The sequence below is a fragment of the Cebidichthys violaceus genome, unplaced genomic scaffold (assembly GCF_023349555.1).
Source record: "Cebidichthys violaceus isolate CVI_PGR_0920_01 unplaced genomic scaffold, fCebVio1.0.p SCAF_15, whole genome shotgun sequence".
In the NCBI taxonomy this organism is placed as follows: domain Eukaryota; kingdom Metazoa; phylum Chordata; class Actinopteri; order Perciformes; family Stichaeidae; genus Cebidichthys; species Cebidichthys violaceus.
The window spans coordinates 10,526,205-10,552,462 of NW_027176318.1; the positions used below are offsets into that span (position 1 = coordinate 10,526,205).

General features: G+C 41.3%; 2 protein-coding genes across 3 annotated transcripts in view; one reads left to right on the forward strand and one right to left on the reverse strand.

Annotated features, from left to right (window-relative positions):
* plxdc2b (plexin domain containing 2b) overlaps positions 1-21,262 on the forward strand; it is an 81,978-nt gene extending 60,716 nt beyond the window's left edge. The window contains exons 8-14 of the mRNA XM_068709940.1: positions 1,689-1,784; positions 1,963-2,044; positions 6,527-6,587; positions 6,841-6,994; positions 11,592-11,630; positions 15,715-15,881; positions 17,496-21,262. Coding sequence (XP_068566041.1) covers positions 1,689-1,784; positions 1,963-2,044; positions 6,527-6,587; positions 6,841-6,994; positions 11,592-11,630; positions 15,715-15,881; positions 17,496-17,615 — 719 coding nt within the window. The 3' untranslated portion in view covers positions 17,616-21,262. The remainder of the gene's footprint in view (positions 1-1,688; positions 1,785-1,962; positions 2,045-6,526; positions 6,588-6,840; positions 6,995-11,591; positions 11,631-15,714; positions 15,882-17,495) is intronic.
* A 1,147-nt stretch (positions 21,263-22,409) lies between these two features.
* gimap4 (GTPase IMAP family member 4) lies at positions 22,410-26,171 on the reverse strand. Of its 2 annotated transcripts, XM_068709942.1 has the most exons (3): positions 26,040-26,171; positions 24,704-25,471; positions 22,410-24,533 (listed from the first exon to the last, which is right to left on the reverse strand). In XM_068709942.1, exons 1-3 carry the CDS (start codon positions 26,068-26,070, stop codon positions 24,529-24,531), a joined length of 804 nt encoding a protein of 267 aa, XP_068566043.1. In that variant the 5' UTR covers positions 26,071-26,171; the 3' UTR covers positions 22,410-24,528. The 2 variants fall into 2 exon arrangements, with proteins under 2 accessions (XP_068566043.1, XP_068566042.1); XM_068709941.1 differs by having other exon boundaries at positions 22,410-25,471.
* Positions 26,172-26,258: the final 87 nt, after the last annotated feature.

Consider the following 26,258-nt stretch of genomic DNA (forward strand, 5'->3'; position numbering starts at 1 on the left):
GCGTTGTTGCTGGGACCAGCCTACAATTGGTCTGGCTTCCTCCCACCTACAAACGGAGGCCGGCGAGGATGGAAAGTCTGCCCTGAAAAGTATTCACAAAAGCAGGCACAACCAGACGATAAATACTAGGCGCTAGACAGAAAAGCTTGCAAAAGACAGAAAAAAACAACTGTAATCCTCGTCTGAAGAAGAGATAGACGCTCAAAATGTCACCTGCGGTAATCAATTAAATGTGCATGGGAGCATTATCAACTGTGCAGACTATTTTCTTTCCCGTCTTGTACAGTCTGCCCACACATCAGCAGCCTCGGGCTGGGGAACTGACCTTCCTCTGGCCCCCACCGTGTCATTAGGCACCTGATAATCCCTTTGCTAGAGGCAAGAGGAAGTCAGGCACCAGGGAGAGGAGGGGAGAGGAAGGGCGGCCTTATTCTCAGGTTAGAAGGAGCTGGCTCACATTTGCTGCTTTGATCAGTTGTCTTGTGTGTAATCAAACCAAGCAGGTCTGCAGGGAAACAACATCCTGTCACTAAACCGGGCAAAAAAAACTTAAATCTGTAGGCTATAAACTGTTTTGTTATTGTAATTTGATACATTGTTATTAAAAATAATTTCTATTATAGCAATAAAATTAGCTGAGATTCAGAGGAGAAGGATGTTGCTCTATGTTTGAATGTTAAATACGTAGCAACAGCCAGGAGACGGTTAGCTTAGCTTAGCCAAGCATAAAATCCAGCCCACAAAATCTCCTGTAGAACCACAGCTTTTAGATTTAACACTTCTGTATTGATTCGGATTAAACAAACAAGATGTAAAGTTAATTAGGGAGCTTTAGAGATGCTTTTAGATAAGCTCATTTCCTAAATGTTGACAGTTTCAGCACATTGCAATACTCTATCATGAAAGAGACTCGCAGGTCACTGCTTGCTGTGTATGTTACACAGCTACAGTCTGGTGTATTGAATTTTAATTTTGTAGCTCATTGGTCAAGCAAATATAACTGCTATAGAAAATGTCGTGTTTTGAGTAATGCCCCGATGCTCGTTGCAGTGCATCTAAGTGATTTATTCTACAGATTTACAGTTTCATTCCTGGAACGGCTGCGTAGAAAGTCATTTTAACAATCCAATTAGGGTTTAGATTAACTACAGCACCGAGGAGTTATTATCAAATCTGTTTATACACTGCGCAGGATAAGAGCCTTTTTGATTGTAACAAAGGCTGTACTTCACCCTCCTCTTTTTCCATTTCCACTGATGGGAGGGAAGATGCATGGCGAGCAAAAGCAAGCAGCCAATTTGAAGCTGGCTGGTATGAGTTATAAAGGCCAGAATGCGATGAGAGTCAATGATGTATCTAATCAATTGCTCCAATCTTTCCCCGGCTGATGACTTGCTGTTACAGATGACTGGGAAGGCAGCCTTTCAACAGTGTCTGATTGATATCAGCTCCCCGGGGAAATTGCTACCGTCCATTGCCAGATTGTGGGCTGACGTTTGGGCACAATGAGAGTTGAGAAATAAAGTGCTGTGGTGGCGTCCCATGTGACCTGATTCTGCCTCCCGCTGTCGTTCCTCTTTCTTCAGGGGCCACTTGTCCCAGTTTTTTTTTTTTTTTTACCTCTGGGTGAGAGATTTCTTAGGGTTTGTTCGCTCTCTCACCCGATCTCTTCTTTCTCCATAATATAGACGTTAGGCGGAGGACAATCTACGAGTACCACCGCGTGGAGCTGACGAAGACGAAGATCACCAATTCTACGGCCGTTGAAATGATGCCTCTACCCAGTAAGAAGAAGTTATTGTGGCAGCTTCTGGCTCAGTCAGTGTATGCTCCTTTACAAGTGTTATTCGATGAAATCCTGATCATTATGTGACGCGTGGACCTTTTCCTTGGCTGTTTGTCAAGTTAGGCTACTGATTGTGTAAATTGTTTGACCTGTTTCGATCTTCCTCCTCTCCACAGCCTGTCTCCAGTTCACGAGCTGTGGCTCCTGCATCTCCTCGCAGATCAACTTCAACTGCAGCTGGTGCCATCGGCTGAACAGGTGGGATTTTTTAAAATGTGTTTACATGTTAATATGTAAAAGAGTATTGTCATTATCCTGCCGATTCTATTATTAACATAGGTTTTTGGGAGCTAGCACGGCCTGCAGCAATAGTTTGATTTAGTGAATAATTCAGCGATATAGAAGCTGGCATCTAAAATCAGCTGAACCAAGCTGAAATAAGTGAGCGCTGTAGCAGCTTGTGTTGTTCTACGTGAAGTATTTAAAAAACACAACTACGAGCTGTCATCAGGATGTGCACCGCAACAGAAATGTTCAGGATGAACAATTTGACGTTATAATAACGTCAAATTGTTCAATAACTTCAAGTTTTTAACGTAAAAACAAACCAATCTGGAGTCAGTAGAGGCAGCAGGGTGTTTTTCAGTGAAAGGTGATGTAGTTCTGTTCATTTAGACGAGCCAGTAGCTCATCTCAACATTCATTCAACTCACAACTGTTCTGTCAACCTCTGCTCCACTTGTTTTTTATCTCATCCTTCCTGTCTCCCTGCACTTCAAACTAAAGTAAATATTTGAGCTGCTAAAGAAGTGTTAGCGTTCCTCCCAAGAATTTCCTGACAGCTGAAATGTGAGCTGCAGACGTCTTTGTGTTTGTTTTTTTTTGTGTTGGATGGAACAAGTTTGAGGAGAAATGACTTATGGAGAGTAGAGTTGTGTTTTCATACAAAGACAGAAAGTTAAGAAAGTTTCAACTGAGAAACCGATCGATGCTTACTGTCCTGATAAATGTGCAGCCGGAATTTGAATGTTTTTTAGGAGGTTGCTGTCGGCATTGTTCGGTCAGACTCGGGGCCGCCGCCGTCTCTTCTCTTCTGTATGCATTTTGAATCCGTCGTGCATCAAATATTAATCTGCCACTCTTTCATTTTTTACTCATAATTTATTCTGAGGAAGGTGGTTGACTGGAGAAATGTGCAGCACTTCTGCTCTGTCAATTGAGATTTCACATTGAATTTGACTTCCCCCGTCCGCTCTGTATTTTAATTCTTCATACCTTTGTTGTACTGTAATTTACAGTACAACATGAAGAAATGTTTTTCCCCTCAGCTGCGTAGAGAAGGTGTACCCTCGTAGCAGTGATCTCATTAAGCTGCATTTTAATTCGCTTTCTAACCGTGTTTATATCGGACTGTCCATCCCTCCTCTGCCCTTTGTGTCCTTTAGCCACTTTAAACACGCGCTAATTAAAAACAACCTCGTTGGCTCCGGGGTTAATGAAAGACGCTGCAGTTTAAGAGACTAACCCTAATGAACTTTCCGCACAATGAAGTGCTGAGTAGGTGAGAGCACACCGCCTCTCTCATGCCAACTAAATCAGTTCAGTTTGTTGTGGCTGATGTGTGCAGCCGGTACTGAAGCAGGTTAATAAAGCATGGCAGATGTCCCAGTTGGATCCACAGTGGGCCGTAACACTGATGAGTTTAGAGGAACTGGAGGGATTTGTTTACCTAAAGAAAACAGCTGGTGAGCATCACAAAAGCAGCTTGTAGAATTAATGGCTGTTAAAGAGACAAATATTGAGTTTTAATATGTCTTATTCTCCCGGGAAAAACGTTATAGCATACTTTGTGTTTAGAAAGGGCGTAATCACAAGCTCGTTGCACTGCCAAACAATCAGGGATGGATTCAGTTTGTCTACTTAAATCGAATAATGCAAGAATGTAAAAATACTACGTTGCTTGTAAAAGTCCTGCATTCAAAGTAAAAGTACCGTGAAATGGACTTAAAGTAACGACAAGGCAAAGTAGTCAATGTGCACTTTATATGTAGTCCAAGATGATTTGAGGATGCAGCATTTTTAGTGTATTCTAGGTATTTGTACCTACTGTATGTACGACTTTAAAAGTAAATTTTACTAACTTGCAGTGCAGTAAGACTGTTTAAGTTATTTCAAAGTTGCTGCACTAGAATTATGAAAAAGTCGACGTAGGAAATCCCTGAGAAAAGTTGGTTTGTATTGAAACAGAAAACATTTGTTGAGCGACCGGTGGGTCAGTTTACAGTGCAGCCAAACAAACTCATGTTGTTTCAATAAAACAGTTAGACAATAATAATGGTCTTGAGATCTGATTTCATGCTGCACACAGCTCAAGTAGCTTTCAACACAACAGCAGGAAACAGTCAAGTTGGATCTAACTGCTTCTGCTTTGTCCATTACTCCATTGCAAACATGATCAGTTGATGAAAACTGAAGGAAATAATTGTTGCCTTGTTTTGTGGCTGCTTCAAAATAAAAGTCGCCCTGTATTTGCCAACTGAATAAGCAGGATGATCCGTTTGGATCACAGCTGGAAGAGAGTAAGTGTGACAGATATAAATGTGATGTATGCATTGTTTTCCTGTGCGTATGATGGCGGACTCCGCCCCTAACAATGCAAACAACAGGCAATTACAGAATGTAAATACAATGAACGGATTTTGAACGGCTGAAAGAATGCAGACTGTAAATAGCTTAAAAAAAACAGGGTTTGATGTCCTAAAAATCTTTACAACTCAAATAGGTGAGACCATGAAAATGCAAAGAATAACTGAGTTTGAGATGGCGTCTCCAAGAAGTGTGAATGAAATGCAATCTACCCGTCCTGCTGTGAGCGTTGGAAACCTGAAGAGAAATCGTCTCCCTCGTGAGTTCATTTATATTCAAATGAAGCACCTCAGTCCATTTCTAATTAAAAGCACCGTGGCTCACTGCGCTGGACGGCAACTGGCTGAGATGGATGCCATTGAGAAGAAACAAAACACAAGCTCCCCATAGGGACAGGTTAGACCTGCTCGGTAGTGTTGCGTCTCATTTTGCTTCTCTGTCTTCCTTCTTGGGGGGGGGCAGGCATTCGGGTAAAAGTGTGGGATTAAGAGGGGAATCTGTCTCGCCTGATTGAACAGATGAGGCCAAATTTTTTCGGGGGGGGGTGTAAAAGGAATGGAATGATTAGAGAGGTAGAACGATGAAAATGGACTCCTTCACATAAAGCCATTACCATAACAATATGTTCAGCAGAGAAATGGAGCCTGCTGGGGATGTCTAAGACTCCACTGGACTCACATTGTCCTCGCTGCACAAATACCATCGCTGGCTTTAAACCACTGTGTTTCTGCATTGTGAGCTGGTCAAAGGTTGTTTTCATTTGTGTGCGTTTTTTCCGTACATCTCCCACCTGCAGTGACAAATAATTTGCAGAAAGCTTTTCAACTTCAGTTTATTTGACAGAACCCAGTGTGAGTGGGTTTAGTGCTTTGCATACTAACTTTCCCTTTCAGACAGGATACAGTTTGGGGGCCGAGACAGAACGATGGCGAGTTCGCCCGTGGGCGTTTTGTAATTTTGATCCGTTTACAGCATGGAGAATTAGTCGCCGCCGCCTCGTTTACTGTCTGCCTTTTGAGGTTATTACTCAACGGCACCCTTACCACAAGGCCCCATGACCCATTGAACTCCCCCCTACCAGATCCCACGTCTTCATACTGTAAAAACATAAATCTACTACCTCTTTGAGTCTAGATCCCAGGAGGAGGCAACAAGTTGGAGGGGCAGAGAGTTGCTTCTCAGCTTTATTCAGAGTAGAAAACCTATAATATATGACGATCAGTTATGTTTGTGACTACTGCAAGTGTGAAATTACACAAAGAATATGTTAAAAGGCAGAATTTTCACGCAGCACAATCAGTTAATTGTCATGAGGATAGATAGATAGATAGATAGATAGATAGATAGATAGATAGATAGATAGATAGATAGATAGATAGATAGATAGATAGTATGCAATTGGTGTTATGGAAGAACGTTGATGCATCAGAAAGCTATGCAGTATCATGTTTGCGAGTGCTTTTGCTAACTACAGTAACTTGCTAACACATAGCTAGCATTAGCTCACTAACAGTTAGCCTGTTTAGCGATCCGCTGCATCCTTGGGAGACACCGGGTGCTAAAACAAACCTTTGACATGCTGAAGTCATACGTTTTTTTAGCAAGCTTCGTGCATTTTGTTAGCGTTACTTCGTGCGTGGTTTTCAGAGCATGACATGTGCGCTCTATCTCTATGGGATATTTGTTTACACACCTTGTACATGTTCCACACAGAAACATACACAGTACATGAACACTTGGACTCCTCTTGTGAGAACATCTGCGTCGTGTTTAAGATGTTCTCTCTCTTCCTCTGTTTTTTTTGGCACACCTCAACTTTCCACTGTTGAATAAAAAGCACAAAAGCCCCAGAAAAGAAAACACTTTAGGAGAAGAAACATTGTGATATAAATTGGGTGTGAGGAATTTCAAGAGTAGAGTGTTTAACCAGACAGGGAGGGTCTAATATGTAGGAGCTTGACTGATATAAGAAACCACAAGTCAGGCCTCTACTAATACGCTACACAAGAAGTCCCACGACTTAATGGAGGTGCAGTACTAAACCTCTTTTACTTGACTAAAGACTTGACTGACGGCTGTTTTCTCTCCCACCAGATGTTCCAGTGGTTTTGACCGCCATCGGCAGGACTGGGTGGATAACAGCTGCCCAGATGAGGTGAGTGATAAAGCTAAAAACATAACAATCTGACATGATTTGAATCTGTCTGATAGTACTTTAGATGTATGAAATACATGTGTGTGTGTGTGTGTGTGTGTGTGTGTGTGTGTGTGTGTGTGTGTGTGTGTGTGTGTTTAGAGCTGCCCTTAGCTGCAGTATGCAGGAGACCCCTCTCATATTCCCCCGCACACACTCACATCATTAATCTCTTTTTTTGCACACGGCCATGACAACGTTTCTTATCTTTCAGACCAAGGACAAGATGTGTGACATCATGGACACCACGTACCTCTATCCGCTCACCACCACGGTTGTCGCCAAAACCACATCCAGGAGCAAAGAGGCCACTGCAGGCGGGGACACACCCTCCACCTCCCACCCTCCCACCAGCGTCCCCACCGAAGGTAAAAAGAGCTGGAGCGAGGCCACGGTGCATATTGCGTAGGAGCCCAGAGCTTTCATTCATATAGTGATGGATGCTCTCTCTGCTCTGGCAAGATGTTAAATGAAGTGCTTTTTGCTGGAGCTGCTCTTTATTGGTATTGATGTGTTTCCTCTTCAATAACATGAGCAAGACACTTTTCTCTTTTGGAGAAGGCATGCATATGTACTGCAGCTCTAAGCTATAAAAAAAAAAAAAAAAATATTCCAGATGGCAGGCAGTGAAGCAGGGTGCAGCAGCTGTGTTCGTACCAACTTTTAAACAATGCAGATTGAATTAGGACAAATCTCACCAGTCTACAGTAGATGCACCCACACGAACCTGCTGGCACGCCATCAGTCTTTATTTTCAGAAACCTTTAATTACATTTCAGATGATGGATCTGTTAGAAGTATCAGAACTATTTCCATCCTGTTATTGTTCTTCTTAATCATTTCTCAGGTTAATTAAGGCATTGACTTTCACTGTTTGAAAGGCGAACGAAGGGCAATTTTCATTTCTGAAGGCCGAATGTTTAATAGAAAATGAGATTGAGTGCTGGCTTTTCTCTCAGTAAGTGGAAAGTGACTTTACAATCATTTTGAAGTTTAGTGAAATTGGCTCCATCTGATCCAGATATTGAGGAAAGCTGCTCCTTGTTATTACCTGTGTTCTCTCTCTCTCTTTCAAGGTCTCATTTCACATTTGACTTTTTTTATGGTCGGGTTCCATTACTGTGGATTTTTAGTGAAAAGAGAGAACTCTAAAATGAAAAAAAGGCATCGTACAGACATATAATATGTGTTCGGTTCGACGTGTAAGGCTGGAGTGAATATGGCTGAACTTACAGATCAGTAGAATAAACAGATGTTTAGAGATGCAATGCTTTTCAAAGATAAGTCTAGTAATGACTTCATCTTACGAAGTATCTACAGCGTAATAGCAACCATTAGTGCCCATAGGAAGTAAACACACTCTAGTGTAAATACTCACTAGAGCACCAAATGTGTTTTAATCCGCCTCTGAAAATTGTACCCAACAAATGCTCCTTTGATTGCTGTTTTAATAACATTTGATAAAAAAAACTACAACTGGAAACTGCATTTCCCTTCTCTAAATAATGAAATATGATATTAGTGTACCTTAGAATGCAACATGTTTGCACTTTAAGGTGCATAAAGTCTGCACTTTAAAGTCTGAAGTCAAGTATCCTAAACATAGTAAAATACTTTGCCCCAAAATAGCATGTTGGTTTGCTGACGACGTCTTATGCTTAAAAGTGCAAACAGCCTACAGATGAAACTAAAAAAGATATTCCTCAATTTTGTTAAAGTAGCCTGCTTTGCATTTTTTGCACATACAATATTTATGTAAAGGACTTAGCCGTCTTAACATCATTATCTCTTTAATAAAAGTCAGAATGTGTCCTAAACATGACATTTACAGTGGATAAGTATTAAAAGTAAAACATGTCGTCTCTCATACTGACAGCATTTCTCTAATGAAAGTTGGAGGGCGTCATGCTCCTTTGATATTGCAGTGTAAAGCATTGAGCACATGATTCACTGCACCCCAGCGGGAGGCTAACCCAAACCATACTGCAGCATAATCTCAGTTATCGCATGCAAATCCTCTCTGACAGGGCCAGACCGGATTCTTCTGCTGATGAGAGGAAAACTCTCAAGGTGTCTTTTAAAGTTTGTTTACTTACATTTCTTTTTTTCCAGAAGACAGAGTTATGAATTGGCTGGATTTATTGTGCCAATTTTCAGCTCATTTCCCTTTTTATGACTTCTTAGCAATTTATTTAAGTAAACAGGCAATTTATTTTAATCAGCTCCAGATGTAGGAGACACTCACCTACTGTCATATCAAACGCTGTGTAAATAATCAATACCAACAGCACACACACACACACACACACACACACACACACACACACACACACACACACACTGGACTGTAAGTTGTGTCTTTTCTCATGCTTGTCTTGTGTTAATCCCGTGTCTGGGATGCACAATGGGCTCACAGCACGCTGACCTGATGGGCAACAAATCATTTCAGACATCCACTCGTATCCTCGTGATGAATTTACTGCATCCTTTTTAAGAACATGAGACCCCCGTCTATGAAGCAGATGAGGACATATTCATGACTGTGTGTCTGTCAGATACAGTCAAGGGTCATAATCAGAAAAGCTTTGTTGTCCATCACAAATTGATAAAAGTGTCTTTGACACGGTTTACAAGATAAATATGGCTGTAAATGAAGTAGGGAAATGGAAAAATATGTGCTAGTGACTTCCCATTCATCTCCACTGAAGACGTAACTCTGTAAAAGCCAATGCGGAAGTGCCTTAAACTTGCCTTCTGTTTAATGGCCAACAGGGGGTGAGTCCTCCGGTTGCATAAATTAGATCCTATAGAAGTCTATGAGAAAATGACCCTACTTCTCACTTCATTTATTACCTCAGTAACAGCCAGAAACTAAGACATTGACGGCTAAAGTGTCAAACAGAGGGTCCACAATGGCTGACGTTCACTTCTTATACACAGCCTATGTTTGTAAGTTTATTTTCGAAAGTAAGTAGTTTTCCTAAAACAGCTGGGCACTGTAGTTTTTAATTAATACACATTTGGTCTGCTGGTGAGTATTTCCGACAGCAGGAAGGTGCATATGGGATAAAGTACAGTGCCAGCTCTTCATCATAATGAAGGAAAATGTCCTCCAGTGCAACAAAGTGGCTCAGTCATGTGTTTTTAATAGTTTCTGGACAACAGTGCAGGAATAGGATGTCTATCAGGCTTTGGCTACACACACACCAGTGGGATGAGTTCAGTTTCGGTCTTCCTGTCGGATTTGCTGACAGTAAATATCTCCAGACTTCGCTGTTGGAATGAAGGGTGTTCTGACCTCATCAGATGGAGCATTTCAGTCAGTGTTTTGGCTTCGGGCACACTGCAAACAATGGTCTCTCAGCGGGCTTTGATCCCGTCAGTTCTCCATTAAAAACAGAAAATTCAAGATGATTTTAGGTTGTCGGCCCTTAAAACTAACTTCTCAGTGTGGTAATTTAATATTTCTGGTTAATTTCTGGTTTATTGTCCATGCTTCTTCTCTTCCTGTCCATCCACTCTAATTCACTTTCTTTCTGTCACTTTTCTGCACTTTGGCACTTTTCATTATAGTATTTTCATTCAATTTACTTACTGACTATTAAGTTTAAATAGCGTATTTTTCAAGATGGTCTTGAAAATGGAATTTTTCTCCCCGTATATTTGATTTGTTGAGTTTTTTTATGGTTTTCTACACTTAAGCCAGGCTTACCCATTATTTCATTCTCACAGAAAGGCATTTACTTTCATCACTAACTGAGGGAGTAGTCGTTTTCTCCCCTGCACCCACATTAATCATCTCGTGGAGGGCTGAGTTTAAATGGACGCTCCATCGCAGTCGGGGTGCTGGATGGGCTGCTGTGGATGTGGATGGATGCTATGTGAAAACTGTCCAGCTGTGAGGCAGAACACGCAGACTAATCCTCCAGATCAAACCAGGGCCTGTGGAGAGGACTAACATGTGTTTGGTTTACATGCGTGTGACTGTACATGTGTGTGTGCGTGTGTGTGTGTGTGTGTGTGTGTGTGTGTGTGTGTCCAGGAGGTTAAGAGGTCACTCTGCGGTGTGTGTTTCCTCAGCTCTCGCTTGTCTCTTCAGTTGCAGGGGTCAGAGGTCAGACTAGAGAGCAGGCTGGGTGACTCATGGTGGAAAAGAGACATGAAGATGACCAGAAATGGTTACGCAGGTTTATATTTAGACTCAGTTTACACTTTCACTGATTTAAGATACAAATTATGCTGTAATATTTGAGGAATTTGGGTACATTGTTAAAACATTATGTTATTTAGTAGAATTTGTGGGCAACCTAACTCATACATACGTACGAATGGCATAAGAAAACAAGTTCACACAGACAATTCTTCATCCAGAATAGACCCAGCTCTGTTATAAATCTGAACACAGATGTAGATATTCTAGCTTCTTCCCCTTGAGCACCGATGGCGATCCATATTCATGACCCTCACTCCGGTCTGGGATTGAACTGCGCTCTCTTACGGTACCATATCTCATTTAATGATTCATTTCAGAACATAAAATGTTGCTGCAGTGGTTCTTTAAAAATTGAAATAGAAAATCCCTTTGAATTAAGTCGTTCAGTGAGATGTATGTGGTGGTGGCGGTGTGTGCGCTGAATTTGCATAATGTGAATCCTATGGTGTGCGTAAATGCCTGCTACCCTTCGAGGAGAAGTGGGCCACGCTACATTTCCATATTTCACATGTATAGTTAACCCCAGACAGCTTTTATGTGCTGAATTATGCATGCTGGACCATTCTGTTCAAAGCATTCATTTTTAATCAGATTTTAAGTGGAGTAAATTTCATGTTGAAATTTCCACTAATGAAAGATGCTTAATCTCATTTAGGCCTTCTGGGAGTTTTGTTTATATTATCAGAGCTTCAGAAACAAACTACAAAGAGAAAACATAATGATGGAGTCTTTCTTTCTTTGTCTCCTCACAGACGATACCAAGATCGCCCTGCATCTCAGAGACAACCAAGGTGGGTCTCTCTGCTGTGTTTCCTTGTCTGCCTCCTGTTTCTGTTCTCACCACTGACGTATTGGTCCCTGATTGCTTTTTGATCTTTTTGGAGGACGTGTGGCTCAATCAGCTGATAAACCTCATCCAGCGGCCGACAAGTATGAAGCTTAATTGTTCTCTGTGGGATGCGGCAATCAATTAAACTGCCTGAACTGGTGTGAGAGGAAGGTATGGGAGTTTGTGCCCAAAAGTAGAAGTTGTGTTGAGTCAAATGAAGTCTCAAAGGCAACAGAAGAACCATGTATATGATACATTTTCATTTTCAAGATGTGGCTGTACAAATACAAACATACTGTGCCCCTTTGTGTATTCAACAAACAAACAAAAAACATGTAATCATGGGAGGGAAGGAAATGATCTTGTTTGCATGAATTACTTGCATGAAGACAAAAGCCACAGACTCAGTTACATCACAAGTAATTTGACAGATGCACCTTGAGAATTCAACATTTCTCTTACTGTATATACAAACTGGGGGAAAAGATCAGTACAGCATAGCATCGCCATATTTTGCATGGCAATATTGTGTCGATACACGGATGCCAAGAAACACTTTCGATTTTGCTTTTTCGGTCCACTTCAGTCCGTCTGCTCGACAAACCCATTTTGCTGCAATGAAAGTGAGATGAACCGAGTAAAAGGTCATTACACGAAACAGATGTGGACAATTTGCAGGTAAAAAAGGTAATAAATCGCAGCAGATGATATCTCAATAATCAAAACATAAGGATCGTGATTATATCGTATCATGGGGCTCCTGGTGACTGCCACCACTACCACTAACGCCCACATATGTGCAAAACATCCCAACTCTGAAATGTCCTCCAGCTCTCTCAGTTTTCAGAGATGTCCTCTCGAATGTTTCCAGCCTGAGAGGAATTGGAAATCGGCGGCTTCTATCACACTTTCATTACACAAACGCGGCGTGTCTCTCATCACTCCGGCATCACTCCGCCTGGCACTATGATGACATCTCTCTCTGCGTGGCGCTTTTTTTTTTTTTGTCTTCATACATTCGACCTTTTCTCACCGAATACCTGCCAATGATGTTATTCAAGGTGAAAAGCAGTAAAGACCTAAAAAAGCATTAATTTCTAATATCCAGGTGAAAGATAGTTGAGTACTACTGGGTATTAACAGGTTTAATTAACCAGAGTGTATCTTTTCATGCATCTTGACCTAGATAATTTAGGATGTCTTTAACTGTTCAGCTCTCATATCAGTCCGTTACAGTTAAAGTGACCTCTGACCTTAACTGTGGTAGGAAACGTTGAGGTATTAACAGCTACAGTCAGTGCTGAGATGAGGAACAACAGGAGTCGATCACCCTTTTGTCCAGAGTTTCTATTCAGCACCGCCACTCCTCAGCATCCATTTACAAAGATTCTGGATTATAGGTCTGTTGTATTGTTAGTTTCCAAAAAGGTGAATGAACGGTTGCGCTCCACTAATGTAGAGCTGGAAAAGAAGCAACTTGGCTGGGTTTCTTTCGGTCTCATTTGTCCTTTCTCAATAGCTCTAATGTCTTTTATTGGCGTCTAAGAGCTCTGCTGTCTATTAGTGTTCCGTCAGTCTCCTCAGGTTCTAGCAGACATGAGGACAAAGCTAATGGAGAATGAATTCAGGGCAATTTGCTAAAGACGAGTCATTTCTGTGTCCAGACTCTGTTGTGCAGTGATAGATATTACCAATTATTTCCGTAATTATAAACTAGAATATTTGTAGCCGTGCTGACAGCACGGCTCTATGTTGATTGATGTCGGTTCCAGCTTGCTACATGACAGGATTTATTTTTTTCTTTGTTATATAAATATAAATTAAATATCTTTGGCTTTTATGCTTTTGGTTGGACAAAATTATTTTAGGATTTCACTCATCAATGGGCAGTTTTCCCTTTTAATTGAGTGATCAGATAAATACTTGATATAGTTGCATTAATCGTCATCAAGACGAGGAAAATAATGATCAGTTTTAGTCTCATCAACACTACTGGATGGACTGAGATAGGATTGTGTGCCAACAGTAGACTGACTACATGACTGAGCTCCATCCTCCCGTGTCACCTCTGGTTGCTAAAATCCAAAATGACATTCTCATCTAGCGCCACCAAGAGGTCAAAGTTTAAATTCATTTTTGGGGGGTTTATGCTCAAATACCTGCAAAATGAATGACATTCCCATCAGCCTCAACTATTTACAACTTTACATGATTAGCAAATGGCAGCAATAGCATGACTGTAGACTCTTAATGCACTTACAACTGCATTGTATTTCACTGTCCTGTCTTTTAACGACCCACTATGACCCGGCGTGGACCCCGCTGTCTTATTGGTTTAAATGCACCGTTCAGAAGAGTCCTGATCGCTCCTCCAGGGGTCTGAGACCTGTCTCCTCTAGCATCCCGCTGGTTATGTAGCTGCTGGGCAGTTTGATTTCTCATTGTGTCTGCATCTTCGCTCAGTCTCATGCCCCCCCCCGCTAACCTACTAACGACCCGGACCAACAGCCTGCCACGTTGCTTGGGCTTCCAGCTGACCAAGAGATGGCTCCTGGACTCTGTAGCTCCGGCAGATAGATGCAGGAAGAACTGCCTTTCTGAGAAAACAAGAGAAGAATATGCTGCGTTTATTAGGTTTAAGCACAATAACAAGAATGTAATTTCTCTTTCAAGTTGTTTTCCTCTGAAGAGTATGGCTCCTGAGCTGCTACGTTTAAGGCTGATTCTAAGAACTATCATGAAAAGCATCAAATGGCATTATGAAAACTGGACAATAGAGGTAATCTATTGTTTTGTTGTGTTTGTTTAATGTGAAACTATATCAAGTGATGTTTCAGCACACCAAATCATCCATACTTTGCCCTTTTTTTTCAAATTTTAGGAGTGCACATAACGGCTGTACACAGACTCACCGACCAACGCGTTCACAGTGGCCGCCCACACACACTGGACATGTTTGATTACCACCCGGTTATTCTGTGTGCCGGGAATCAATGAGGCAGGGAGCCAGGGGAGAAGCTGGTTGGCTGACAAGCTCGGCGATGGCTGTGGCTGCTAATTAAAGCCAGGGAGGAGCCCGGGGAGAGGTTGTCAAAGGGGCATAGGAAAAGAAATCTGCAGCCGTGTGAACAGATCTGAGCTGATCCTGCTTTAAATCTGTGAGATTAGCTATGAGGGCATTCTTGCTGTTTGTTTCATAATCACTTCATTAGTTTACCCCCCCCCCCACGCTTCACTGTTTCTCTTTGTATGTTTGTTGACTCTTATTTTTTTGTGTTGGGTAAATTATGCCACCGTAGATTAAAAACAGATGTGCCCAAAAGGTTACGGAGCGTTCTCATCATCTTCAAAAGAACTCTCAAAACACCTGCTGGGTCGACTCCAATGTGAATCTGACAAAAGTGCTTTAGCTTCTAAGACATCACACGCCGAGGGATATGTCTTCCAAGGCTCGCTGAAGGACAAAATGATGAGGTAGTCACTATATACAGCCTCTTCAGCTTTTCATTGCCACGACTGGAGGCTACAGTTGGACTCTTCTCAGCATCTATAGGCCTGATTTGACGGGAGAGCTGCTCACGATTACCTAAACAGACCACAGAATGATCATGCAACAGAGTGCTGAAGACCCTGTACCTTGAATTTAGTCTCAAAGTGAAGAAAATGTCCCCTCGAATCTCTAACACCCCCCCCCCCCCCCCCCGTGGAATCCACTGAAAATGCATATGACCACTTTCAATCACACACGGCTGAAGTAGATTTACAGTTTTAAATGTCTGTCTTTTTCAATGCGATGACATTTAGTTACATTTGAGCTACAAGCATGTCAGTTTTAAGGCATATTAGTACATGTTACAAAAGAGGGTATTGATGAATGATGAGTGCCCCCTGCTGGTCAAGAACAGCACTGCAGTAAAAGCATAAAAACGTACTTTTGGTGTTTGCTTTTATCCAAAGTATCCCTGCATTTTTGACACTATCATTTCAAAAGCATGTCTCTCTTTATTAAAAGCTGTAACAGGGTTTGTCTGTGTTTTGTTTTTCAGTGCTGCCTGCAGACAGCGCTGTAGACAGGAAGTCAGGTACACACCCTTTGCACACCGGTCTGATCCTCGGCATCCTCCTGGTGATGCTCGTCTTGGTCGCCGGCGTGCTGGTCACCGTGTACATCTACCACCACCCGACCTCCGCAGCCAGCCTCTTCCTCATCGAGGTGAGTGGAGACGAGCTGACGTGACGCTCCAAAAGGAAATCGGTCATTGAGAGTGAACGTTTGTTCTTGACCTTTTAGAAAGAGAAGTAAATTAAATCTCACCACGAGGTCCATTTAGTAGCTGCTCTGGAGCGTTTGAGACTAGCAGCTCATACTTGACAGAAAGTGTACAAGAAGTCCTTGAAGTGCTCTGAAAAATACAAATATATCCAACGCTGTGACGACTGGGCGACTTCATCTGCCGAGGAAGGTTGTGTGATATGATAAAGAGCTCAAACACAGCGAGTAAATGGACCTTGTGACATTTTTTTAATAAACAAAATAGCTCATAATCTTAAAAGTTAGATAAACAGAAAAATATCTGAATTTAAAGAGCTGTAGGATGATAAGATGTGTTTCATATATTGGTATGTTCCTATATTTGAGGCATTTTGGAAGTTAAACAATGATACCTTTTTCCTCAAACCTTCAGACATTCAAGTGTAATAGCAAGAGAAGATTCAAATAAAACCTCATTCAATCAGCACTCAGTGCTTTTCATCCTTCAACTCCTAACTTTTAAATAAGGATTAAGATGTTTTGAGGGGGGATGATGAAACTTGGTGCACACAGTGCTTCTTAATAAATCAATGTGAATTCACAGAGTAGGTGCTGTTTGGAGAGAGAAGCATCTTTTGAAAACAAAGCCGCTCATGTTTCAAAGTCGCTCTCATTGTCAGTATTACAAGGTCACCATCAGTCACAGCAGCTCCCTGATGTGGAGTTTGCTTTCTTAAGTGAAGTCAACATCAGGCATACTAAGTTTAACTTTTATAGTTTATGTTTTTAAAGGAAAAGACCGATGATATTCTTTTTTATTGTCAACAAATCTCATGAAAAGACTACTGTCTGACTACTCAGTCATTTGTTACTACGAAAGATGTAAAAAGAGCTTTCTCTTTGCTGGGCACTTTAGCGTTTATTATATTTTACTCAAACATAAATAAGTAGTGCATTTGTTGGGCATTGTTTTTAGCCATGGATGGATGCTCATTTGGTCAGAATGTCAGAATCAATTGAAGTGGTCGCGAGATGATTTCCTGGTTAGAATAAAAACAAAAGAAATTCATGAAATTATACTTATTGCTTCTTCCTTGTGAAACACTGCATTGTTTTACTTCTCCGGGCCCCTAACAGTCATTCAAATAAATAGTCTCCTACGTCTCAGACGTGTCAAGACATCTGAGGTTTTACAACACGAGGAAACATGTTATTGAGGTGTTTCTATGTGTGTCATTTTAAACACGACACCTCAACTCAGCAGAGCGTCGCTGCTTAATTCTGAGATCACTCTTTTATTCACTCATCCACTACTCCCTGTGTAATGAGACGCTCAATAATGTACTCTAACACAGTAGAATAGAAACATTAAAATATGACAATGTACAATAGAATCAAGCGGCAGTCAAATCAAATGGCTGAGAGTAAATACAGATCACTATATAGTCAGTGGGGAGTGATTTTGGACAGTCAGGCTCTCCTCAGGTCACAGACAAAGATCAACCTCAGCCTTGATGCCACTGTGACACCGTTCTTCCTAAACGCTGTCCTCGCACACGTTCTCTCCTTCCACAGAGACGCCCAAGCAGGTGGCCAGCGATGAAGTTCCGCCGCGGGTCGGGCCACCCGGCCTACGCAGAGGTGGAGCCAGTGGGCCATGAGAAGGAGGGCTTCATCGAGTCTGAGCAGTGCTGAGGGAGGAGGGGGCATCTGCATCCTTGCGCCCCCCCCCCCCACTCCTCCTCCGCCACAGGGGCTTCTCACCAGGGAACCTCCAGGATCTGCTCATCAGTGTACACAATGACTCACTAAGACTGTGGAATCGGCCCGTTGAGCGTCAGATGAGACTGGAATACAACGATATGAGGAAGTGAGGAAAAACCCTGAAAACTGATCCCCAGCAAGCCCATTGTTCACTTCCTGTTGGCAAAGACCTGACCTACTGGGGGCAGAGGGAGGGAGCAGCATCGACGCCATGGAGGGATTGTACAGCCTGACTGCCTAGACTGGATACTGGTGTGGTTGGGGGGGGGGAGCAGGGTGAAGTATACAATATATATTTTCAGAAACAATACAGAGTATGTGAACAGAGATTACCACTTTATTGTTGGTGGGGTTATACTGTATAGGCCTTTGTATATCCATCAGGTTTCTCCTTCTTTTCCTTTTTCTTTCAGTATGTTGTTTTCACAGGGGTTGGCACATTGTATCTGTACAGACGTCGGTATTGCTTTTCAATACCATAGCAGGCTGAATTGACTTTTCCACCGCCAGCCCTGCACAGAGAGGCTGCAGCCGAGCGATATGACGCCAAGCTGAAGTCCTGTCACTGCGATCGGTCACAGCAGCGGTGTTGAATTAGTTTGTGATGTTTGGCTGTTTTCATTCTCTGAAAATGAAGTGTAAGATGTTTTTTCATTTTTTTGAAATGGGTGACGGGCACACACTATCGTTCTTTTATTCTTTTGATTGGTTCATTGATTGATTCCTTACATCATGGATAGCATTTTATGTATTTTGCATTTTTTTTTACATTACTGCCGTGCCATTTTGTCCCTAACTAGAGTTTGCACATTTTTTTATTTTCATTTGACATGTGGTATTAATGCAGATTTACAAGACAGGCGCTTGTGAGTGTGTATGCTGAATATATTTTCTAAAGTGTAAGTGATTCTGTGTGTGTGTGTGTGTGTGTGTGTGTGTGTGTGTGTGTGTGTGTGTGTGTGTGTGAATGCAAAAGAGAGCAGTTTACATTAGTGATTGGATATCCACCTGCTTTATGGGTGCACATGTTTGAGCTGGCTGTGCACAGGTGGTTCTTGTTGATTTGAATCTGAGGTATCTGGATATCGTTTGTGTGAGCCAAAAACACACTGGTACGGTTGGAGTTTCTCTTGATTTTTACAGTGTGGTTTCCTTTTCTAGTATGTTGCCAGAATAACCATAGGCTAGTCTGTTTTAAGTTATGGTCGACTCATCCGCGTCAACACATTAATGTATATACCAAGGCCAAAACATTTGCAGATTCAGGTAACTCATGGCAAACATTTGTAGAGTATACAGAGAAACAACAACGTTTAATTTTTTTTATGAGTGGCCTTTTTTTCTCTACTTTTTTACTTAAATGTGAATATTGTTCCAATTATTACTGTCGCCAATCAATACACACAGCTTCTGACTGAATAGATCCAAACATTCACTTCTACTTTTAAGAATATTATCGCAAGACAAAAATCATGCTTTTATGCCAAATGATTGTAGACTCAATTAAGATCAGCACCCTAGAATTCTACTGCAAAATAAAACGTGCAATATTACACCCATTCAGTTTGACACTGTAAATACACAAAAATAACAATCATCTGGAATATTTGTTTTATTCCCACTTTGTCTTCATCACATTGAGACCAAAGACTAATCAGCATCATTCTTTCAAGTGTTTACCTCAACGTCCTCAGTAGCCATACTACCATCCAGAACATACCAGCTAACTACAGCTATAGTGTATTGATTATAGATGGTGTCTATTATTCAATCTAAAAAACACAAGATGAATTGATTAAACTGTGTGTTTATCCGCCCAAAATTAAAGTACGTTTGGCTAACTAGCTTACATCCTACAGTGGCTAGCTAGCAATCGAGCTTACTTCCGAGACCACGAGGTGTGACATTAGCTAGCGTTACTAACTGAGCAGCGTTACATTACATTGTGGAGTTAAAAAGTTAAATCTGCTGAACTGCTAAAGTTAGCATTGCGTGGAAGCCAGCTTGGAAGCTATAAGCGTTTAGGCTAGCGTTAGCAGCTCCGCCCTGACTCCTGCTACAAATTACTCAAGATAGCTAGCTAGCTATAGCTAACCATCGGTTTCCATACAAAATAATTAATGTTTGAAGAGATAGTTTACAAACTATTGAAGGTATTTCCTGAATCCCCAAAGAATCTTCGAAATATATATGAAATATATGGATACAAAAATATTCCTGAATATTAAATATCACAATTACGCCCGTTTTTCCTTTTCAACACAAAGATGTTCACCGCTAGCTTAGCCTGCTGGCTAACGTTACCTGGATTGAAACAGTCACAACATAGGAAACTGGTTAAACATGAGTTTTTATCGTGCAGTGGACGAAACAGTGTCTCATCCAGATGGCTAGAAGATCGTTTAATAATTATGATTACGTTAGCCTGGAGTCTTTTATTCTTAAGCTACATTATGTATGCAGCCGTCATGTGCATTTTAAAGACCGCTGTTACAAAATTTGTGTTTTAAAATAAGTCAGCTGGAAAGATTGAAATGTTTTCAAACGACTCGTGAGCCTAACTAGCTTAATTAGCTAGCTTATTTACACCAATTAGCTAGCTTAATTACAGCTAGCAATACATTCCAGAGACTGGAATGGTCCTTTGCTTTGCAAAGTATTGTTTTAAAAAAATAATGAATTAATTTGATGGTATCTGCTTCTTATATACAGTCTATGTAAACCTGCCACATTATCATTGTAAACATAGGTTTGAGAAGGGAAGGTTTAACTGGAGTAGCACCAGTAATTAAGGGGGCGGAGTTTAGCCAACAGCTGACAAGTAAATTTCATCCTCCAAATACACACTCTCATGGACATCGACACACCCAAAGATGCACACAAGATTAATGCACAAATACCAAATCAAGGACTCACTGGCTGTTTAAAACCCTCACGTAGACCTTGTCTTTACAACCCCTCTGAGATCTAATGTGGCCTCATTGAGAGTTCAAACCCTCGTTTATGACTCCTCGTAACTCCTTTCAGCATCAGTGTTTAAAAAGCATAACGTTTAACAGGCTTTTTCATGCATACAGATACTTTCTCTAATGTTGGTAACATTGACCCCTCTGCGTAGAAATGCTCCTTTGCGAGTGTGCTTGGCACATCTGCTTGTGTTCACTGGCACCTGAACCTGCAAGTGTTTTTATATTCACCGTCCTACAGTCGGATTCTTTTGTGTTAAAACACTTTGATGATGTAAACAGCAAAAGTCTTCACTTGCTTCACTGGACTTGACTAATCACTTTAATTCCCACTTTCCTAACAAAGTTATTTTAGATGACGAATAGCAGCATAGTGGTGTTGTTGAGATGTGTTACTGCTTTTTCTCTGACTTATGGGGTTGGCTCGAAAGGTGTTGGGTCTCACAGGCCCGATCGTCGGAGCTAAATATAAAGAAACTGTGACCTTGTTTTATCTTATCATGACACACGAGGCTCAAAATCACACAGTATCATAGCTCTCTGTCTGTAACTTCTGTAACTACTGTTGTTTTGATTACATTTGAAATAATAAACAATGTTGTTAAAAACAAACACACCCTCTCTATAGTGCACCAGTTGCTGTCTTCTGATGTCTTTGCTTTTCATTTAAGTGTACATTCGGTTGTATTTCTACAGCGCCATAGGATAGAGGGAGCTAATTTAATATACAACCGCTTCCACGGTTCCATTAATCAGTATCTGTGTGCACATGCATTCAAAGCAGCAGCGGAGAAACTGAAATGCACTGTTCAGCCACCGTAATTAATTAAATAAATGCATGCCAAGAAATTAAAATAAGATCTTGCTGATTAATTTGGAGGAAATCCAGTTTTTCACTGTCAATAATCATTCTGCAAGTCAATCACTTGAGCATGAAACCTCCCCGCAGCTTCATGCAGCATTCGGTTTAAAGAGCATTATTATTTAGACAGAAAATACCTTTTTTTTATGGCTTAATTTGGCTTTTAACTTTGAAAAATACACACTTACTATTGTTTTGCCCCGTGACTCCTTTGCCTAGTATATTTTTCAGTTTACGGCCCACAGTGGAAATAGTTTGACCACCCCTGTAATAGACCATGCAGTAGCACAAAGGACAACAAGAGAATTAAACTTCTAGAATGTTCCGCACTGGAGCAATAACTCAAGGACAGAGTCAGGAAGTAATGAAGCGTGCTGCATAAAGACGAGCGCTGCACATTTCGCCTCTAAACAATAAGTGGGTGCTAATCGTTGTGACACCCAGCTATTACTTTCCCCAAATCCAGTTTATTGTAGACAAGGTCATAACTGCTGCTGTTGTAAACGTGTCCCATCGTCTCTGTGACCTGATGTTTTACTGCCACCTAGTGGTCAAACCACAGAGCACAACTGCTGTCCATAAGGAACTAAAACAAGACTACTTACTGCTTCTACGTGTCATATATGATAATACATTTAATATCTTGTGGTTTTGGACTGACGGTCACATAAAACAAGACATAAACATTACATTTTCTTCTCCACATTTCATTAACTGAACTATCCATCTACAGTAAGTTGAAGCCTTAGTGAGCTTTATAGCTTCTATTCAAGCCAATAGTTTTAAAGTTCATGGCCTGCAGTTACAGCCGAGCCGTTAAAATTCACCTCAAACCCATAATTTAGAAATTAAAGAGGCACATTTACCTGTAAATGTTTCAAGGAACAGGCCCCAGAGTTAGATCAAAATATACATTTATTTGAAGCTTAGAAGAAGAACAACACAGAGCATTTCTAAAAAGCAAACCTACTGCAAATAGTGTGGGGGCCAATAAGACATATAATAATAACAATAAGACAATAAGTCTCAGGCCTACAGATGATACAGCAAAAGCAGTCGCCTCTGTTACCTTCATTACTTCCTTAAGAGTAACCCGATTCACATGCTACCATTACAAACACTGCTACAAAGGGGGGATGGATTGGGTTGCGTTTTTGTACACGTCTGCTATATCCTGACCTCATTTTGTGTCCAATCATCCTTTATATATATATATATATATATATATATATATATATATATATATATATATATATATATATATTCTTTTAATTCAATAACTCTGCTGTTTTGTGGTGGATTAGTGGTTCCATGTTGCTTTGAAAACGAATTATCATTTAATTAAATACAGTATGCCCCACATCTGTAGCAGTGTTACATGCTAAGTTTAGGCACTAGTGTACATTAGGTCTACAGCAGACCTCTTTCCTGTATCATATTTCAGCACTACGTGTCAACAAACACGTCAGTATTTGTCCACACGTCATATCTGAGTATACAGCACTGGATTTGCTCTCTACTCGCTACGAAGCAAAAACACATTCATGCAAAAAGACTGGCAGCTTCTTTAAGGAACAGTATCTACAGCTTCCCTATAATTAAAGGCTTTGAGTCGGTCGATTTCAATCCCGTCTGTCACGCCTGCGTTTCACCAGGGTTGGGTTAACTACAACTAAATCAGCAGTGTTCCCAGAGTTAGACTGACAGCTGGTGACTGTGTATACGTGAACTGATCTGCAGCAGAGGGATACGTTCACGGCATCGAATCACTACTGTGGTCACCTGCGTGTGGTCAGACGGTGGTGTAACAGTACCTGATTCATCTGAGCTATCAAGGGCCTATAAAACACCCGGTTACACGCGTCCTCAGAATATTGGAGGGTCTGTCCAGAGCAGCTGACTCCACTGTCCAATAATAGTACACCAGAACAAAGAGTCGCAGAGGCTCGCTTACTGCTTGTGGAGCCTACTGACAGCAACAGACTACAGCAGTGGTTCACCCAGATTATTGTTTTTCCACAAACAAAAACCTCGCCTGCCGAGTTATGTTTACATTCAGTGCTTCTCACCAAACACACTGCTCGTCCCCTTAAAGAGCAAGTCAACAGCAGCAGTGTCTGGGCGTCCTTTAAGGTTGACAATTAGTTTCTCTATTAGTTCATTGTTTAGTCAATCAAATCTGCCATTTTAAATGTCAGAATGTTTTGGAAAAATACCCATTACAGTCCCCTAAAGACAAAAAAGATGACTTTAAATTGCATATTTAGTCACACTATGAAACACTATGAAACCCAAAGATATTAATGTTTACTTTCAGAAAATCAACAACGCCACAAGAAATTTAAACAAGTGCATATTTCCCTTTTCTGATTAAAACAAATTATTTCAACTATTAATCGGTAATCTTTTCTGTCAGTTGATAAGCTGATCATTGCAGCTCTTCGTGTCTGCGCATCCTTTCCTGAAACATATCCCTCTGCCACAGTGATATAAATGTAAAATCAATAACCAATGTGCTTTATAACTGTACACTGAGAGAGTAAATAACATCGCAGCACGAGAAAAGCATTTACAGTTTGGTCACAACAAATGGGAATCGCAACAAAAAAAAAAAGCAATTCCCTGAGCAGTCATCGACAGAATATTAGTAGGTTTATTAGTGCAGTTCTGCCATTGGTATTCGCCAAGACTTTAAGGAGTTTACACATTGATGATGGCCAGACATGTAACAGCTTTGGATTAGATTAAATCCCTCCCATCACACAACCCTCAAGATGCTAAAACAAGAACATCTTTAAATCTAAAGCACTAAATGAAACGGGGGAGAATAAATCATGAAAGAATATGAAGGCCTCTCGTATCATCACAGTGAGAATCATAAAGAACGCACACAACTACAATACACAGTAACATGTCTGATTATAAAAATAAATAAATCACACTAGTTTCTACATTCAGTGGGATTTCCGTTACCCTTTTCCTTCTTGTGGTTGTGGTTGAGAGGGTCCATCATTTTCTAATCTACAATAAAACACAGTGCATTATTAACAGGGCTCCAATTTTACATCATGGTCATTATTTGAGTGCTGTTTTAGAGGCTACTGATCTTTAATTGTTATCTTGAAATAATAAAAGAAATAAACTCATGACATGTTTAGGCTCCGGTCTGACGAAACGTGTGCATCACTCACTGGAAAGCGGCTCCACATCCATGGTTTTGGACAAACTCAGCACAGAGTTCTGTTTGGGCCGTGCCCCCAGCTCCCGTCCCTCTCTCGCTGGATTCTGGTTCTCATCCAGAGGTTTCTTCTCCTCCTTCTCCACCTCCTCTGGGTTGTAGTAGCCCCCCTCCTCCGCCACCATCTTTTCCACTTTCTCCAGCAAACGCTCCACCTGGGGATGCTCCCCGAACATGCAGTTATTAATGACAAAGTACCTTCGCTTGCACTTCTCCAGCACCCACTGCAGCTCCTTGCCCTCCCTGCGAATGTACCTCTCGATGGAAATGGTCCTCAACACCTCGGCCCAGGTGAAGACCACGATCGTGTGCTTCCACACGCGCTCGCCAAAGAGGCTCACGTGCTCCTCGATGCGAGCGCGATCCACCTCAGTGAACATGCCGACGGGGATGGCGAGCAGGAAGACGTGTGGACCCGGAGGGCAAAGAGTCGCCCCCCTCACGAGCTCCTGCTTGTAGGAGGGTGGCGTGTCCTGGGCCGAGAACCAGCCCGGAGTGTCCACCACGGTCAGCTGCCGCTCCAGCACCTCCGTCTGTCTCTTCACACAGAACTCGGATGCCCGCTCCAAGCGGAACTCCTCTCGGCCTATGATGGTGTTTCCAGTCAGGCTCTTCCCCGGCCACCTCCAGCCCAGCACCACCAGGCGAACTTCAGGCAGGCGGTTAGCCGCCTTGGCTGCAGCCCTTTTGGCCTCCTGCTCTGGTCCAGAAGCATCCGTGGCTGTGGTCATCAAATTTAGATAATTCAGTATTGATACAAGTTGCTATTGTCTTGTCAATAGTTTACATACAAGGTTATTTTTGTTATCAATGAATTACATCAATTCATTTTGACTTAAGATTACCTAAACAATCAATTGATCATCTGATAGTTTAACCATGTTTTTCGGTAAACTAACTGCTTATATGACTAATAATTTAGTTCAACCTAATGTATGTGTACTGTACTGTTTTTTGATCTACCATATAAAACTCATAATACAACATACTACAAGAAGACAAAAAACAATGACAGTACTTTTTAAATATTTGATGCATAAAATATGGTATTAACACTGTTATTAAGTTAATAACAGTGTAATAACACACGGACGTACGTGGAATATGTCTTTCTTCGTCGTGACTTATTACGTGTTGAAACGTGTCACATTCCGGTTTAACGCTAATGTTTAGCCTACAAACAGTTTGCTAACTTAGCGCTAATTTTAATAGCCGCGGAAACTTCAACCATATTTGTTTGACAACTGACGCTAACGATACAATTCTAGACCGTAAAGTGAGTAGCTCACCTTCCGTCTGACGTGGTTTAGTCTCCTCCATACTCTGTCTTAACCCTGATTCGGGTTTTATTCAGGTATTATTTGTCTTTGGGCGTATAGTTTCGCCGGACGGAGGACTTCCTTCTACCTGCTTACAGAAGCGTGAAGCTAACCGATGTGAGAAGGTTACATCCTTCAAAATAAAAGTCTTCCGGATGTAAGATAACGACACAAGTGTAATTTTACAAT

Excerpts from the sequence above, each read along its gene's own strand:
- gimap4 (XM_068709941.1), bottom strand. The coding sequence starts at position 26,070 with ATGGAGGAGACTAAACCACGTCAGACGGAAG. Across the intron at positions 25,472-26,039 it reads TAAACCACGTCAGACGGAAG|CCACGGATGCTTCTGGACCA; the intron begins GTGAGCTACTCA and ends TGATGACCACAG.